This window comes from Drosophila santomea, chromosome 2R, assembly GCF_016746245.2.
Source record: "Drosophila santomea strain STO CAGO 1482 chromosome 2R, Prin_Dsan_1.1, whole genome shotgun sequence".
Taxonomy (NCBI): Eukaryota; Metazoa; Arthropoda; class Insecta; order Diptera; family Drosophilidae; genus Drosophila; species Drosophila santomea.
The window spans coordinates 6,607,786-6,625,386 of NC_053017.2; the positions used below are offsets into that span (position 1 = coordinate 6,607,786).

At 42.4% G+C, this 17,601-nt stretch overlaps 3 protein-coding genes across 4 annotated transcripts; 1 reads left to right on the forward strand and 2 right to left on the reverse strand.

Annotated features, from left to right (window-relative positions):
• Nucleotides 1-3,023: 3,023 nt before the first annotated feature.
• LOC120445732 (regulation of nuclear pre-mRNA domain-containing protein 2) lies at nucleotides 3,024-7,153 on the forward strand. 2 transcript variants are annotated; one of them, XM_039626302.2, is made up of 8 exons: nucleotides 3,024-3,500; nucleotides 3,560-3,686; nucleotides 3,944-4,394; nucleotides 4,457-4,615; nucleotides 4,676-5,446; nucleotides 5,557-5,692; nucleotides 5,754-5,861; nucleotides 5,924-7,153. In XM_039626302.2, exons 1-8 carry the CDS (start codon nucleotides 3,347-3,349, stop codon nucleotides 6,484-6,486), a joined length of 2,469 nt encoding a protein of 822 aa, XP_039482236.1. In that variant the 5' UTR covers nucleotides 3,024-3,346; the 3' UTR covers nucleotides 6,487-7,153. The 2 variants fall into 2 exon arrangements, with proteins under 2 accessions (XP_039482236.1, XP_039482237.1); XM_039626303.2 differs by having other exon boundaries at nucleotides 5,569-5,692.
• Nucleotides 7,154-8,554: 1,401 nt separating this feature from the next.
• Nucleotides 8,555-9,252, reverse strand: LOC120445733 (basic helix-loop-helix transcription factor amos). Its single transcript, XM_039626304.2, has one exon. It carries the CDS (start codon nucleotides 9,229-9,231, stop codon nucleotides 8,635-8,637), a length of 597 nt encoding a protein of 198 aa, XP_039482238.1. The 5' UTR covers nucleotides 9,232-9,252; the 3' UTR covers nucleotides 8,555-8,634.
• Nucleotides 9,253-12,150: 2,898 nt separating this feature from the next.
• Nucleotides 12,151-17,450, reverse strand: LOC120445565 (solute carrier family 12 member 9). Its single transcript, XM_039626048.2, has 8 exons — nucleotides 17,310-17,450; nucleotides 16,878-17,216; nucleotides 16,657-16,791; nucleotides 15,936-16,279; nucleotides 13,967-15,234; nucleotides 13,717-13,908; nucleotides 13,475-13,654; nucleotides 12,151-13,412 (listed from the first exon to the last, which is right to left on the reverse strand). Exons 2-8 carry the CDS (start codon nucleotides 17,140-17,142, stop codon nucleotides 12,971-12,973), a joined length of 2,826 nt encoding a protein of 941 aa, XP_039481982.1. The 5' UTR covers nucleotides 17,143-17,216; nucleotides 17,310-17,450; the 3' UTR covers nucleotides 12,151-12,970.
• Nucleotides 17,451-17,601: the final 151 nt, after the last annotated feature.

Genomic DNA, 17,601 nt, shown 5'->3' on the forward strand with positions numbered 1-17,601 from the left:
GAGCTCGTGGCCATCCATCATGTGCCCCCTTGCAAACAATGCATTCGATTTGTCAGTTTTACCCCAGCCACCTACGGAATGCACCTATTCGAAGGGCCAAGAAACTAGTCTGAAATTGGAAAACCAAATCAAAGCCATCTTAAGCATTGAATGGTATGAATAGTATGCTATGCCTGAATGGTATCCATGCAAGTATCTTCAGCAACATTTGTTATTCCTTTTCATATTCAACGCTATCGAGATCTGAAGTCTGGAACCACTTGTTAAAGAGGTGTTCCACAAAACAAAAGCTGCAGTGGGTACACAGTGACTAGCCTAATCCCGAGCCATCCAACTAATTTAGTGCTGACGCTGGCACTTGTTTACGCCGTTTTCGTGTTTTTGCCTGCTGAGGCGTGGGGTGCTGCCATGATGACGTCGATCTCCGCCAACGCAGGCTGATGGCAGCCATTTGGAATTTATTCCACCCTGTAGTGATTTTTCCTTTCGCCACTTTCCCGGAAATGTTGACACACACTTTCCTCCCATGCACGACCTTTTTGCCCTGCGACACTGACTGACGTACAAATCAAAAGTTGAGGAGTGCAGCTGAAGTGGAAAAACGCTCTGGGATATGCAAATGAAAATGGGTAATTGTGCATACTCGCTTTCATATTCTTATTGATGTTGGCGTTGCATTCAACAGTTCGCATGCAAACATAAGCTGTGGCAAAACTGAAGTTGATATTTCCGGGAAGTGTACGACACTGCGACGCAGTATGTGGAGTTTGGAGCGCAAATCGAGGAGGGAAAACAGCAGACGATGTTACCCTGCGAACGAAGAACTAATTGACAAACGCCAGCGAGTGTGTGCTCCACTAAGGACAAAGGTCCTTGGGCGCGGAAAATCAGGTTACAGAAGTGGAAAGCCCAACGCTTTCAAATGCGCGATGTTGTCGTCGGAATTGCCTTCTAATTAGTGTTTATTGTTTCCCGTTGCGCCAAAGGTGTGGGCTAATTGTGATTATCGTCGAGTTTCTGTGTAAATGTACATTTAAAGCCAAGGGAAATGACGTCGGAATACGGAGCCCGGAGCTCAAGGGACTGGCATGAAATGAGCAGATGAATCAACATGTTCAATCGTACATATATTTCTGGAATATTTTTAAATACATTTTTAGAACTAAACACTAGTTGTTGAGAACTCTACATCCAAACTTTTCACTTACTGACTAGGCAGTCAATCAAATCGGGGATCTAAGTTAACTCACCTTCTTAGTTAGTTCTTCTGCTGTGGTTTTTATCACTTTCCTTCTTTTGTTTTCTTTTGCAGCACTTTAAGTCACTCGAAATTCCGTTCCAGTTTATCTATTTTTTTTTATTGAGCTGAGGACAGAATCAAAACGAAAGTCCTTGAAGGGAAAGCAGCAATTGAAGCGTAATTATTTGCTACGGCGCATTTCCTTGGCCGTGTGGCGTCGCTGGTCAAATGACCAGAGCCGTAACCTAGCCGGATGGAGAAAGTCCGGACGGAATGGTCATGAAAGTGGAACTGGGAGTGGGAGTGGCAGTGGGAGTGGGAGTGGCACCGACACCGATGTAACTTGGCACTGGGTCAGTGGCGCAGCGTGGGATTTGCCGTTGTTATTGCTGTTGTCGCTGTGATTGGTGTCCTGTCTGCGAGTCTGTGAGTCTGAGCCAAGTAATCAGAATAATTACATGGCCCTAATGGCCACGAGGAAGAGGAGCTGGATAAAAGTGCAGGACACTTGCTCATTTCTCAGTTGGCAGCCAATCGTCTGGGGAATATAGGCCTGCCTGCGGAAAATTGAATATACAACTGGAAAAATGAACATTCTGTTTTCATGTTTTACCCATATTGCTCGAACCCTTTTAAACACATCTCCGGAACATTATTATTACTTTTCTTGGCAAGTATTTGGAAATTCTTTTAATATACACTCTAACTAAATATAGTATTTATATTAAACTAAATCCAATGAACTTGAGTATCCTTCAGAGGGCTCAATGAGACAGGATTTGATTGGATTTTTATCTCCATTTTACGGATCCGTAACAAATATTCAGTGTTTTTCCTGTACGTATAATGTTTTCCCTGCTATATAATAATTCTACTTTTTGATTACTTTTCCTTGCGCACCCGTCCTGCCGAAATAAAATGAGGACGCGACAAAATCAAAACAACCGCAGGCGGTGAAGTAAGCGTGATTGAAGAAAATACTCACGAGTCGGCAGGACTCACTTGTTGCTAACTCAAGCGGAAAATGTGGCATTTATTTGAGCCACAGCCACGAAACTACAAGTTCGATCGTGTATTTGGACTATTATATTTAGTAGTATCTTTTTCTGGCCAGTCTCTGGTCAAGACACCATATGCCGGCAACTCAGTACAATAACAACGGCAATGCACAACAAATCCCCAGCTCATTTGAACACAAATTGTTATCAATGAATTAAAGCAAACAGAAGCGTTCACCATACCGGCAAAATGTGCGAGAGCTGCGATAGCGTCGGCGAAATGAGCACACAACTGTTGTAGCATCCGCGTCGCGTCCGAATCCTTACAGGATATTTGCAGCGTGTGCGGCTTTCTTTTATAGGTTTCGCCACTGTTAAGTGTTCACTCTCTTTTCCAGGGGCGCGCGCTTAGGGGGATTTCGATAGTTGTTGCGATTCCCATTGCTCATTTCCAATGTTACCTGGAGCTATGTAAATTATACTACATCCAAATTCGTGTTTAAACGGAAATAAAACTTATTACCTTTTTGAAAAATAACATTCTGCTCATTTCTCTAAGCTAGAGCTCTGTTAACGTTAAATCTGAAACTATTTGACAAGAGCTAATTGTACGCAAATTTATAAATAATGCAAGCGTGTTTCAATGTTCACATTTCGTTATTAAAGTTGGAAAACATAGTTTATGAAATATATCCAAGTTTCCAACCCTCCGCCGATACGATTAATATCGAGTTAGTTCCTGCTTCGGCCAGCGTTGTAATCTAAAATACCGATTGCATCGCGCATACAGCAGCTTTTTACCACCTCTAGGTAAAGTGGGCACGATTTTTCTGTTTTTTACCGAATGCTTTAATTAAATCCAACAATAAAACGCTAAATAAGTTTAAAACGGCGGGCAAAACGTGCGGAAACCATGCGACTCTTTGAAAATGTCAACGGTTTGAGGAAAATTCGAGCGGGAAAAGCGCAGTGAGCGAAAATTCATTGAGTGCGCGTGTGGGGAGAAGAAGAAAAGTGGAAATACAACGCTGAAAATTAGCAGCGGCAAAAAACGTAGTAAACAATTGTAATGCGCTGAGCATTCAGCCGCCAAGTGGGATCGATTAAAATGACGGAAACCTTCGACGAGGAGCTGTTCGAGACGCGACTGGAGGCGCTAAAGGACACGCAGGAGGGCATCCAGCAGATGTCAAACTGGTGCCTACAGCACCGTTCAAACCACAAGAAGATCATCCAGTGCTGGCTGAACGTCTTCAAAAGGGGTGAGTTCGCAGTGCATCCCCGTGTCTCACAAGCTAATGATCCACCTCCACCCTTCTAGTTCGCGTGGACCACCGCCTGGTTCTGTTCTATCTGGCCAACGATGTTATCCAGTACAGCAAGCGCAAGCGCTACGAGTTTGTGGAGTGCTGGGCCACAGCCCTCCAAAGAGCCACCACCATGGTGCGGTAGGTATTCCCAACCGGACGCGGTGCAGAACCCTTCTATCAGATTCCTAAATGCCCAATGCCAACTTTACATGGCAGTGGTAGTGGTAGTGGTAGGGAACCAAACCCGATAATGCATTAACAAAAGGCCAATTGTATAATTGAAACAACTATCATTTTTGTCAAAAATATTGGCCTGATGCGATTTTTATGATGCTTCTGACTCCCTCCCATTATTGGAGCCAAAATAACAGCTTGTAAATTGTTTCTTTCACCAGCGACGAGCGCGTCAAAGATAAAATCCTACGAATCTTCAAGATCTGGGAGCAGCGTGAGATCTACAATGAGGAGTACCTCAGCGACTTGAGCGGCCTGCTGAACATAGCGCCGCCCAAAAAGTCCCAGGTCGATGTCAGCGACGAGTTCCAGAATGCCACTCTGATCGCCCAGGTGAGGGAGTGCGTCGAACTGGCCGAGATCACCGACAAAAGCATGCAGAAGCTGCCCAAGCCGCCAACCTTCGAGATTGAAGTCATCAAGCAGCAGCTGAAGGACAAGAGCCACTCGGGAGATATTGAGAAGGAGGTAGAACGCTGTGTGGCCTTCATCAATGCCTACAATAAGAACCTGCAGAACGAAATTAAGAGTCGGAAGGCGGTACTAGCCAGTATTGAAGCGGCGAAAAAGTTTTACGAGCATCAGGGAAAGGAAGTCAAAGTGGTTGCCAGTGTAAGTTGATTCTATTTAGCCAAATCAAATTACAAAGCATTAACAAATGGTTTATCTTACAGGCCTATAAGAGCTTTGGTACGCGCATTAAAATAGTGAAACGAAAGCTGGACGAGACCATACCCAACCTGTCTAGCCCGATACCCTCGCCGGACGTAAATGCTCCTTCACCCGAACGCGATGCAGATCTCCAGTTGCCCGAGGAAAATAATTTGCCATTGGTACTTATATTTAGTAAAACAATAATTGATTAGAGTTAAATTTATTCATTTACTTTACAGAACCTGTTTGGTGGTAATATAAATGGCTTTACAAGCTATCTGGATGGTGGCAAGCTGCCCTTCGACATCAACGACTTCAAGCGGGACTCGAAAGATCGGGGCAGTGCCATTGAGGTGATAGGCTCGCGTTCGGATGACGAAGCATACGTGCCAAGTGCCAATTTCTACAAGCCGGAGCCTATTTCCAGTTCCGATAGCAGCTCCATACCAGGTCTTGGAGGATCTGCAGAATATACTCCAAATCCGCCCCTTTTCGGTTCTGGCAGCCAAGACCAATATGTCCCGCCTCCACCATCACACCTCTACGGTGATAACGGAAACGGAGGAAGCAGTGGGGGTCCTCCGGACCAGTACACGCCTGCGCCCATGCCACCGCCACCCTTGCCACCGTCGCTTGCACCGTCCAGTGGATCGGCAGATGACTTCAACAGCACGTGGAATATGAGTATGTCGTGGACGCCGCTGGACTCTAGCCTAAACAGTAGTGGAGCAAGCTCTTCTTCATATGCAAATCAATCAACTCCCCATTCGCCGCCGCACTTTGACAGGAAGGCCAGCTCCACGGCAGCTCCGATCGAATATAACGAGCTTCTACATACGAATCCTGCAGCGCTGGGCGCCGAGGACGTAGACCATCGCACTTTGCAGCTTCCCCCGGCGTTCGATTTTGGCGCCAAGTTGGGTCTGAGCAAGGACAAGACCAGGCAGTTGGTGGACATTGACCACAGGAATTTAATATCACTGACTGGTTCCCCTGGCGGAGCAGAAAAGGTAACTTTGTGTTCTTATTTTACTTATTTTACTTACAAAAAATTGCTCACCACACTTATTTGATGCATCATTTATATTGTTTTAGTTTAATACATTATAACATCTAACAGTCTTCCTTTCAGGACTTTCCTGGCGGCGATGTGGATTACCGCATTGTCCCGAATCCCAACGATGAAGGCATCATGGCTCCACCTGGCAACAACTATGCAAAAAACAAGACGTGTTCGCCGCTTAAGTCCAATGCTAGTACGTGCATGTAAAATAATTATATTTTTCAAAATAATCCAAGTTCAATCCTTTAAAACAGGCTCTTCATCTGAATCGGATCGTGTAGATGGAGCTACGCGTTATGATCCTGCTGATATGGTTATTGATATGGATATGTCGGATGATGATATTGATGAGTCACTAAGAGGTATGTTGAAAACAATCTCCCTAGGGTAATGTTCAAAACTAATAAACAATTGGATCTTTTAGAGCCCAAGGAGAATAATGGAGAAGCCGATACGGACGCCAATGGTGCATTGACGCCTTCTCGTCCAGTTTTGCTGGAAACTCCACCTGAGTTTATTAATCCCTGGGACGCAAACAACAGCTTTATGGGGCCACCTTTGCCCGATGAAGAGGATCAGCAGCAACACCATGAACAGCAGCAAAATCAACAGCAAGAGCATCAGCAACATCACCCACATCAGCAGCATCAACAGCAGCAGCCCTGGAACCAAATGAATCCCATGCAAATGGGAGGAGGTGGAGCACCGCCACCCCCGCGACCTCCATATGGACAACCTTTCCCGCCCTTTCAGCGCTTTTCCGGTCCACCGATGAATGGTCCCGATGGAATGCAGCGTGGGCGTGGAAGAGGTCGGGGTTGGAATGCAACCGGACCAGGTCCTTTTAGACCGCCTTACCAACGAATGCCCGGACCGGGATTTGATGGACCCGGACCAGGGCCGCGACCATTTTTTCCTAGAGGGGGCGGACCTGGCGGTCCAATGCGTGGCCGCGGGCGCATGCGTGGTAAAGCTTGGATGATGTAATTACGTATTTTATAAATCTACAAAAAGAGAGACCCTAGTTTTAGATTTCACCTATCTCACTTTGATATAATTTAACAAAAAAGTGTATTGTATAGAACAGATAACTCATTAACCCCACACATTTCTCTTGGTTTCCCTTTGGGCGGTGGGCAGATGACGTTGGCAGAAAATATTGTACATTGCTGTGTATAATATTACCCTACCAACCTATGGTTCTTATTGAAAGCCGATGATTTTCAATGTATAAAAAAGTGAGTTCTTGAGATCATAAATAATATGCAACATGAATTCTAAACAAAAAGCTATCGGCAATTTTAGCAAAAATTAAATAAAATATTCACGAACTTCGTTGAACTATTTTATTGTTAAGATAAAAATGGATTACTATGAAAACGCATTTTGTTTTCAATCAGCCAACGTCAGCAGCCTTCATCAAGGGGAATCTAGGACAACACGTGCAAAGACTTTACACTTACACTTTCGTCTTAACTTATCTTTTTGTGTTGACATAGAATAAGTAAATAGTGTATAATTAGTTAATGCCTTCGCTTATTCATAGTGCTAAACATAGACACTAGTAATTGTAAATAGTTATAACGAAAATTAGTCCAAAAATTAATTGTTAACGTAATTCAAAAGTTCTACGCTCTTCACTCATTGTCAATGATATTTATCTTTAAAAATATATATCGACTTGAATTTATTATTTAACTATTTGCAATTAAAATCCAAATATAATGGTAATAAAAACACTTTTCAGCAATTTCATCAGATCGTTGTGATGCCATTAATAGAGCGATATTTTCCGATCCCCGATATTTTTAAATTGTATATGTATCCATTGAATAAATATTGTTGAAATATCTACAATCCAGATTAGCCATCACAAATTAGACCAATTACATTAAAATGGGATATATTATTTCTATTGGTGGCATCCACATTCATCGTGCGTTGAAAAGAAAGTATCACAGAACGTTACAATGATCTGACTTATGAAAATAAAAAAAGTTAGGGTATATATTGTTTTCGACAAATTCCATTACGAAATATTCTTTTACACTTTCAATAATTTGTCGAATAATTTGTCGATTCTGGTCATTTAAAACCCCCATTGGGTTTATACTACTTGTATTTGACCTTTTTGGTTGTGCATTCTATGCCAGACTAAGTGAAGAGCAATTTTTATGGACTCAAGCAATTTACCATAGTTATAGTAATCTAAGTTAACAATCTGTATTTAGTTCTATAAATACAAACATCAATGTGATATCTGAAATTTAAAACTGTATGCATATTGTACAATACGTGTTTTGTGTTACTGGATCCTCGTCTTCATCCGTTTAGGATCCTCGGTCCACCCACAGTTCCCATAGCACTTACAAATGACTATGTTTAAATCAATTTTCGTCCAACCTTCGAAGGATCTAAGGCAGCGACTGTGTTTATCTTCAGTGTTTACCTGTTGACGTTTGCGGCATTTAATCACTTCTGTTTTGGAGTTGCCTCACTTTGAGTCGGAAGCGGAACTCATTAATTCTCAGTTGGTTACTGATGTTGTGACCTTTCGGTTTGGTTCGTGGGCGTGGCGCACTCCCTGGTTTGCAATGCCGCTCTCATCTTTCGAGGATAACAAGGATACCCTTTTTTGGGTTGAGATGAAAGCGTGGCGAATATAAACAAATGTTAAGGATAGAAGCAGAGTGATAAATGGAATTTTTACATTTGTACATTTTTAAAATCTGCTTGTATGGTTAATTCCATTCTAAAAAGTTTCTTATTTTTTTAGTACCTATCATCTTCTATTTTAACTGAAAATATGGTTTCTCAGTTTTGTATATGTACCAGCGCGAAATTTCCCTTTCATAGATACAATTGAAACAAAATATAAATTTCCAAGATCGAACTTATCCCCACGACATTATTTTCATTCAAATTCCACCACTTCATAAGATATGAATTTTAAACAATATTCAATATATATTCTTTTGATTTTTATTAGAAAATTATTGCTTGAAATTATGTACAACTATAATAAAAGTAAAACTAACAGCCTTTATAAGTTTTCCACTAGGATGAAGGTGTTGCTGCAACACAGCCAGCAAAGGAACTTCCATTGGAGGAAGGATGAAGGATCGTCCACACTGGCTAGTAGTCTCTGGACAGCAACGTGACCAGATCCCCGATGTATGCCTGCGCCATTTGGAGGGTTTCGTATTTGGACAGTCGCCGGTCGTGGCCAAGAGACGGGACTACGTCCCTCAACTTGTCGAAGGCATCGTTCAGGCTGTTCATCCGCCTCCGTTCCCGAGCATTGGCAGCCAGTCGCCGCTTTTTAAGGACTTCGCCTCCGAATCCCGCGGACGAACTGCTCGAAGAGGCGGAGGAGGAGGATGCAGATGATGACAGGGAAGTGGACAGCTTGTCGTATGGCTTGCTCCTCTGCTGCTTGTTCCAGTATCTCGGGCTTCTGCCTTGACTCTTTCCTAAGGGATTCGCTTGATGCTGCTGCTGTTGCTCCTGGGCACTTAGCATGTGCTCCAATTCCAGGACAGACGGCGTGTCGTAATACATCTCCAAGGAGCAACTGTTCGCTCCGTCCGACTGGCTGTCGCTGGTGCTGAACTCCTGCTGGTACATGAGCTGCTCGAACTGCTGGAAGGTATCATTGCCGAGGAATTCGGGAATCGCTGGGGCTTCGTCGGGGAAGTAGAACTGCTCCATTAGCTCGTTGTTGGTCAACATGTTTACGTTTGCAGGCTCAAAGGACAACTGAAGTGGCTGGTTGAAGATGGGTCTTTATATAGCTGCCTGTCGAGGAGCCAGCTCTCACGTGATTGGTTCACTCCATATATCCTCTTACCTGATTCGCTGCCTCAAGCTGATCCCATCGACTCAGGTACCCAAGGGCCAACCTCTTCAGGATCAGCAATGCAGCCCGTGCCCTAAATTGGCTTGCGGTCAAGACGTTTAATTGTCCCTGGCTTGCAACTCTCTCCCTCTTTCTCCCAGATATTCACTGTATCAGCTACAGGTCGACTCCTTTTGTTTGACCTGTCATTTGGCTACCGTCTGTAATCATACCTCTTTTGTTACTTGCCCTGGAATTGACTTTTTATATTCAAACAAATTTAGCCAAGGTCAAAAATGCGAACGCACAAAAGGCGGTCATATGGGAATATTTTCCATAATGCAAGCCTCCATCCAAGATCCCCCTGAATCATCTTGGTTGCATGTCTGTGGTCTAGTGAGTGGAGTGCTCGACTGCTTGGGGTTTCCATCTCTCGTCCAGAACAAAGAGCCACAATTGTGTATGTGCGGTTTGCAACTTTCGATTTTAGACGCTTGTACTTACTTTATTGGGTCAAATTTAAGTGGGTGTATTAATTGTGGCTTTCTCCAAAAATTTAGACACGTTTTACGTGGCTACAGGAAGTTGAAAAGTTCAAAAATACAGAAGAAATCAATACAAGTATCACCCTTACCAATTAACATTTATGGAAAGAATGTATATTTCTTAAATAGTGTGTGTTCTTTTTACAATGAACAATGGTCTTGTACGTACTTTACTATAAAATATTAAACATATTTCATTTTTGAGTTCATTATTTTCATACCAAGAGATTTGAAACATATTAAGTAAACTTTTCCTTTACTCCACTCCTTTAAAAAGCCAAAACTCTTTAACAAATCAGAGTGTCCTTCTAAATACTTCACATCGAATGCTCTGGTTTCCATTTCAGAAACCAGCCCTGATCAAGCCCACTTTCAAGTGACCGCATCGAAAGGCTAATTAACTCCACAGACTCGCAGCATTAGAAGGAAAATCAATTCGAGGAGTTCGCTGAATTTCTAAAGAAACCGGGCAAAACAATTGGAAAACACTGGCCGAGAAGCGCCGAGCATGGCTAAAGAGTACAAATGATGCCACTGCAAGATGGCCCAGATACTTCGCCCAAATTGTCAAGGAACAAAGTCCCGAGCCGACAAACGATCGTGACGTTTGATCTGGACGGTGATGATGATCGTTGATGGATCGATCGAGCGATCCACTTTGTTAAGAGTGCCACGCGACCGCAGCTTAGTCGAAATCCTGGCCCGGATTAGGCATTATGCTGCAATATTTTCGGGAGAAAGGTTCGCGGATAACCTAAAGATCTGCAACGCCTCCAAAAATAGGTTCTGGAATTTCCAATTAGCATTTTTCTGCGCTACCTGAGACTTCGAGAGGGCTTCTTTCTTCCCCAGATCCTGTCAAAATAGCAACAATAGGTAGTCGGTTGGTGGGCGGTTCTGGTTGAAAGTGGGAACCTCTCTCTACACTCCACACCCGTTTCTATTCTTCTGGCCAACAATAGGTCACCTGATGATAATCTAGGATGCCTCAGGCAGTTGCGTGTTTCTGGGTTTTCCTGCCAGATTAATCGTTTTCGTTTTGCGGATTAGTTGTTGGCGCTAAATTGCGAAAATGAGATTAGAAGTCAGAGTCACGGAGTCACAAGGAATTCCATGGGAATCTCTTCTCGCCGGGCACTTGTTGATTCCACTCTTTGTATTGCAATGCCTAACAGTAAAGCATTCTTTTCTCTTTCTCGGTCCCATTGTTGGTCAGAAATGGATCAGACCTAACTCTATTGTCCTGAGCATAATTACCATGTAATAATCTGGAATTATGAATTATTATACACAAAGATTTGTTTGTTTCCGAGTAAATTTTGTTGTGGTCACAGATGTGCAAAAATTTCCAGACAGTATGTCTACCAAGGACTTAAACTGAGTGTTTTCAGCGTGAAAGCGGAGAATGGGAATATAGTTTTTAAATAATGAAGTAACTTAAATGTTCGTAATAACGTACTTTGATGATCATTATTTGATTCAATTAAATAATTATTTTCTGGACAAAGATGCCGACGTTTTCAAGAAGGGTTACTAAAATATAAGCCGATTTATAAATATTTAAATGTTTTGCTTAGATCCAGTTCCACAAAACTCATGCCATAACTTACGGCACACTTCAAGGTCTAAATAGGATACATGTATGTATAGTCCTTACTATCAACAAAATGTCTGTTGGGCTGCCAAGGATAGCGCCCCGAAAAGTGTCGAGCAATTGCGTGCGTTTATTGGAATTTATTGACACTTGAGAGCTGATCGGGAATAAAAACAGTTACAGAAACGGAGAGTGATCCTCGAAAGGACACGGTCAGGTAACCAGGGCAAATCCAGAGTGCAACGGCGACCTTCAATGATGGGTATCATAAATTGTCATCACATAAATAGTGGCACAACAGGACCAACCGTATCCCGGGTGACATTTATGACTCTATTGACCGTCTGCCGTTGCTCCTGATTTTCTCGATGCTCCTGCTGGGCAATCAGTGTCCCCTTACACGTGACCCGATCCCCTATCTTAATAAGCAGTTAATGGTAGCGGTAAGCGATTCACAAACAAAGCTAAGGACAGATAAGTCGCCTATTTAAAAAGAGGAAGTGTTAATGGATGCTTCGATAAGGAAACAATGAATAGGATATCGCTTTATATAGTGGCGAAAAATCTATTTCCCACTTTGATAGCGAAACTAATTGGTATATAAATAAATAAATACTATTGAAATTACAAAGCAATATTCATGTTCGTATAGCACCCAGAAAAACCCATTAGCATTTACATAAATACATATCGCTAAGTCTTTATTTAAAATATTGGAAAGAACCGATTACAATGAATGCTGTGATCAATTATTATATTATTAGCTAAGTCACAGTTCCATAAAGTTTACACATACAAAACATTTGCCTAAGACAATCGATCAATGTCCGTCTGAACTGTGACGGTCTTCCAAAAATGGATTACAAACTAAGTGCAATATGAAATCATCAATTTTACAACCATCGAACGCGGTTATCTAATACTTTTTGCCTTGTGGTTTGTTTAACCGTGAATTAGTTGTAGATATTCATAATCAATCACAAAGTGGTTAATATCGGTGTGAGTTCCGTTGGGGATGAGTTTTGAATATGATATTATTTATCAGTTGCAGGATGGTCCACGTGGGTTTGATTAAAATTTTTGCAATAGTACTCTGATATGATTACTAACTTTGATTCCGAATTTACGACACTGTTTTGTGGGTCTGTGCGAATAAATATTAAATTAGCTGTAACATGAAATTAAGAAACTAAAGGCTACTACTTTTATAAGGTGAGGCGATGTAGTTGGTAAGAAATTATAAATAAAAAACACAAAAAAGATGAACTTCATTTTGTAAGTTATTAAAATTAAATAATCGAGCAATGTTTGCCCTTTCGGGCAAATTTAAACCTAATCGCCTCACCCCAATGTATAATATTACTCGATAATGCCTAAAGCTGCGAGCACACAAAAACGCACACAATGCTGAAAATACACCCTCACAATTGGTTTAATCCGGTTGCACTCCGGATTATATCACTCATGGAAACGCGAATATCTCCAATTCGAAGCCTAGAGCGTTGTGGAGGTCACCGTGCTGACACCATGGACGAGAATGGTGGGCGGCAACTCGGCGGTCAGTTCGGTTAGCAATTCCATATAGCTAGAGCTGCGTTGCGCGAAGTCCGGCGTCGAGAGCTTTGGCGGAGCAGCCAGATAGATGAATGATAATGCCGTCTGATCCGACCGTTCGCGTATGATTTGATTGGCACGCTGCATGTAGAGAAGGGAGCGATTCAGGGTCTCCTCACCCACTTCGTCATCCTCCTCCAGAACAACATTGTCCGTCTGAGCGGTGAATTGTTTTAGGGTGCGGGCATGGCGGGTAAAGTCGGTGTCCCGGCTCCACTCCTGGATTTCCACAATGTCGGCTGTGATGCGCAGCTCCTTAAGAGACTGCTCCAGCTTCATCTTCGAGAAAATCTCCATTTGCGGTGTCTGGGTGTCAAAAGTGCTGTGTAAAATAGACAATGAATATATTAAAAGTTTAGAAACTTATGTCTCCACATTACTTACCCCACTGTCCTCTCGTCACTGGCTTCGCACAGGAAAATTCTCACTCTCAGATGCTTCCATTTGGCCAGCATTATCACCGCCAATTGCATCATGAACAAAGACACCATATCAAAGGGATCTCCAGATGTTGGATTGAATATATTGATGGGCCACACATCAATGTACTTCACGTGCTTGCTTCTGCATTCAATAATGTACACTAAAAAATGGTCTCAAAAATTAAAAATGAATTTGGCACTCACATGGAAATAAAGTTTTTGTCCAATCTTTGGAAATTTCTGCACAAGCACAGATTCTTCTTCATCCGAAGGGTGTCGCACAGGATTTGAACGTATTCCTGGATTTGGAATTGCTTGGGATCGCCATCACGTCGAATGGGAAAGTTTTGAATTTCGCCATTGTTGAAGTCCTCGGTTTTATAGGGGGAGGAACCGCTGAAATATGTTCATAGATAAATTTTGTAATTTTTGCAGATAAAAATGTTATACGCACTTTTGAAAGAAATCCCTGGGAGCCTCGCTGTCGTAGAAACCCAAAATAATTGTGTTTGGCTTCATGGCTCCAATTCCCGATAAACGAATCAGGTGCTGGACTCCCTCGCGGATGGTCCGACTCAAAGTGACCTCTGTAAAGGCTTTTACTTTCATGTGATCTAGGAACGACCACCACTGCTGGTTGTCCTCGGCATCTTCGATGCCCTTGAAGTCACCCAATTTCACATGACCAATAATGTACAGACCGCTCTTTTTTAGGTCATTTACAAAGTCCACCAAAGGACAGCAGGAACGTGGTGATGACACAAGTAGCAGGATCTGCGGACGCCAAAACTTAACGTGATCCTTGCGGGGATCCAGCATCAACAGATACTTCCGCACCTGGTGGAACATCAAAGCCTGGGAGATCGAACCCCATTGGGCTGCCTGAGTTGCAGGCGAGAACAAATGTAAAGCAATCACCAGGATGAGGCACAATATAATGCACGAAGAGGCGTAAATGAAGTTTATCACAAACATCATGATCAGAGTACCCAGTAATCCAACCAGACAGGTGTGCCAGGTGAAGTACTTAAATAGCGGTCTGAAGTTTGGAGCTCCCGTAAGTTCAATGCCCAAACAAGCCAAGTTGGTGGCTAAGTAGGAAAGCATAAAGAGCACCGAATTAATCTGAGCGATGATGTTGAAGGATCCAATCAGCAGAATGCACTCCACGAGACACCAGCTCACCGCAACCGCTGCGATGGGATTTCCCTTCCAAGTTCCATGAATCACAAAGTTCAGAAGGCTGCCAAACACTTGATCCTTGGACAATGCCTCTAAAATCCTGCTGGATCCAATCAAATTGCTTAGACTGGTTGAAAAGGTGGCGGTCAAAATGCCGATGGCCGTAAATGGAGGCCACAGATTTACAGGCATCAGAAACAGGTAATTGTTCTGCATTGTAAAGTACGGAGTCGTACAGCTCATGAGGAAGGACAGAATGATGTATGAGACGAAAGTAAACGCCACCGCCGAGAGAGTGCCATAGGGAATACTCTTAGATGGGTTCTTCAGTTCTCCGGACATATTCGCTCCGGCCATTATTCCAGTGACTCCCGAAAACAGCACACCGAAGGTAGTGGAGAAGTCTACTTGTTTGCCATTCGACGTGTAATCGCGACCATAGTGGGATCCAAGATTATCTCGCAGCGTAGTGGAATTCAATCCTGTATAGTCGAGAAAAGTTGTGGTATTTGATAAAATATTGTCTCCAGGCACGGGGATCTGAAATAAAAGAAAATGAGTGACGTATAGTCTTGATATCGCTAGAAAGGTTGTATACATGATTAGTTGTTCATAACTTGCGGTCCGGCACGCTCTTTCATGACTCAAACCTTCTTATCAGTTAATTCAAACTTCAAAAAACATTTACTTTTTAATATATACGTATAAGCCCTAATTACTGGCCAGTTATGATCCAAATATGAAATGCTTGTAGTTATCAGAAAATCATTTTGGTTGAATCTCCTCTAAGTATTTTAAAAGTAAAAAGATTTGTGAGTCAGCTTTATGAATAAATGGTAACATTTCTGACCAACTTTAAACAATTATTTATCACAACGGGTGAGCTCTGACCAAATATTTGTAATAAGCCCGATTTAATACCTAAAAAGACTAGATATCAGTATCACGTTTAAATTGATAAGAGCAACAGGGCTTTTCCTCAATGAGCAATCGATACACAGAAAAAAAGTCATTTCATCTTATACCATATAACACACATATTGGTATTACAAGTTTTCTTCAAAATTAAATGAGTGCAGTGCAAAATTATATACACTATGTATATATCTGTAGCTTATCCTATAACCATCTAATTATTTTGTGCATATATGTATGAAGTTTATGATTTCTAACTTCATTTAAATTGTGCAACGGAGTCTTATCGATGCATGGAAATATGAAAGTACTAAAAGATATCTTACCGTGTTATTGGTGGCGCCCACAAATAAGAAACTAAAGTATGTGGCGAACAGGCAAACGGTCACTGTGCCCAAAATAAGCACTGACGTCTTGGCGAACAGTGCTGCGCCCACCAGGCAAACCAGCAGTTGCAGGGTATTTATCATGCTGCTGGTAAGGAAGCGCCACCAATCTCCATCCGGTAAGTGGGAGTTCCCGCTCACAAAATGGCCACGCGGCCCGAAGTTATCCATGATACCCTCAGTGCAACCGGAAATGGCCATTGCAGATCCCACCACATTGGCAAAAAAGAAGAGGGTTCCGATCGAGCCACCAAACTCCAGTCCCAGCGTTCGACTTATCATGACTAAAAGAAAATAAAAAAATTATATACTAAATTATTTAGTTAATGTACACGATTAACTCAAAATCAAGTGTAAATGATTCCTGAAATAATGTGGTTCCTGCGCATTTTTAAAATCAGTCAGAGATAGGAAGAAAAGTTATTAAAATTTAACTTTTGTGGTTACTGGTCTTTTATAATTGTGAATAGTTTTTCCCTTTCAACTGGGTTACTAAATCGCAGCTTTCAATAAATGTAGATATGTACATACCTAGATACAAATACATACATATAGTTCAGAAAATTATATATGAAGAGATTAAATAATTACAAATGTATTATTCATTGGAACCCAACATTACTTTCGCGCAATTTCTGACACAAATAAGTTAGTAACTCACAATAAACTCCCCCTCCTTCAATGGCTCCATTTGTGGAAATGGCGCAGACAGAAGCCACCGTGAAGAGCAAAATTCCGTAGGCGATGAGGAACTGCAGCAGGGTAACGTACAGGCCCGCATTTCCGACGATGTAGCCTGAACAAAGAGAGTTAAATAGTGGAAAAGACCGAGATCAACGGACCATCACAACAAGTGTTTCGTGACGTCATCGCCGCACTTACCGACTCGGATGAAAACCAAAGCACTAAACATGGACAAAGCCACCGGACTGAAGACTCCGGCAAAGGTGCCGAGCGTACGGCCACTGCGCTCCGGGTCCTGCATTCCGAACTCCACATATCCGTCTCCATCCTGCGGGGTGTGGGGGCGATCTCCACTGTTTTGGCTGCCGCCGAATAGAGATCCAAAACTGCGGAAAACACTGCCCGTACGACCGCTCCGGGAATTGGCTATGGGAGCCGTCTCCTGCTCCGCGGAGGCGCTCATCTCGATGTCCGTGGTGCGTTTGCGAGAAATCCGGAAACACTAAAGACGTCCAAGAGAACGCCTACAATTTCCAGCTGTCGCAGGCCAATAAGAATAATCACAACCACGGGCAGGGACCAACAACTTTTTAACGGGGTTCTTCAAGCAAATGGAATTCACAAACTTACAATAACCTCTCTTATATGTCTTCCTCATTCAACAGCTATAATAGGCAATCACTTTGGGTTATTAGATTGGATAAGTTAGTTTATGAGACACTAGATGTTTCCATATTGTAGGTATTAGGAGATTTTCAAGCCCCAAAAACCCTTTCTACGACCATGTTCCTAAAGTCACTCAATTAATGTGGCAGCCCTCTAAAATATACTAAAGGATAGAGCTTAATAAATACTCAACTTTACCAATCATTGTGCAGTATATATCGCATAGAAACGATATTCAAATATCTTTCAGATCTTT

Bases quoted from the DNA above. Each gene is read 5' to 3' on its own strand.
- LOC120445732 (XM_039626302.2), top strand. From the start codon at position 3,347: ATGACGGAAACCTTCGACGAGGAGCTGTTCGAGACGCGACTGGAGGCG. The intron at 4,395-4,456 runs GTAAGTTGATTC...TTTATCTTACAG, and splicing joins AAGTCAAAGTGGTTGCCAGT to GCCTATAAGAGCTTTGGTAC. The intron at 5,862-5,923 runs GTATGTTGAAAA...TGGATCTTTTAG, and splicing joins TATTGATGAGTCACTAAGAG to AGCCCAAGGAGAATAATGGA.
- LOC120445733 (XM_039626304.2), bottom strand. From the start codon at position 9,231: ATGTTGACCAACAACGAGCTAATGGAGCAGTTCTACTTCCCCGACGAA.
- LOC120445565 (XM_039626048.2), bottom strand. From the start codon at position 17,142: ATGAGCGCCTCCGCGGAGCAGGAGACGGCTCCCATAGCCAATTCCCGG. The intron at 16,792-16,877 runs GTAAGTGCGGCG...CTCTTTGTTCAG, and splicing joins TTTGGTTTTCATCCGAGTCG to GCTACATCGTCGGAAATGCG. The intron at 13,413-13,474 runs GTAAGTAATGTG...TATTTTACACAG, and splicing joins AGTGACGAGAGGACAGTGGG to CACTTTTGACACCCAGACAC.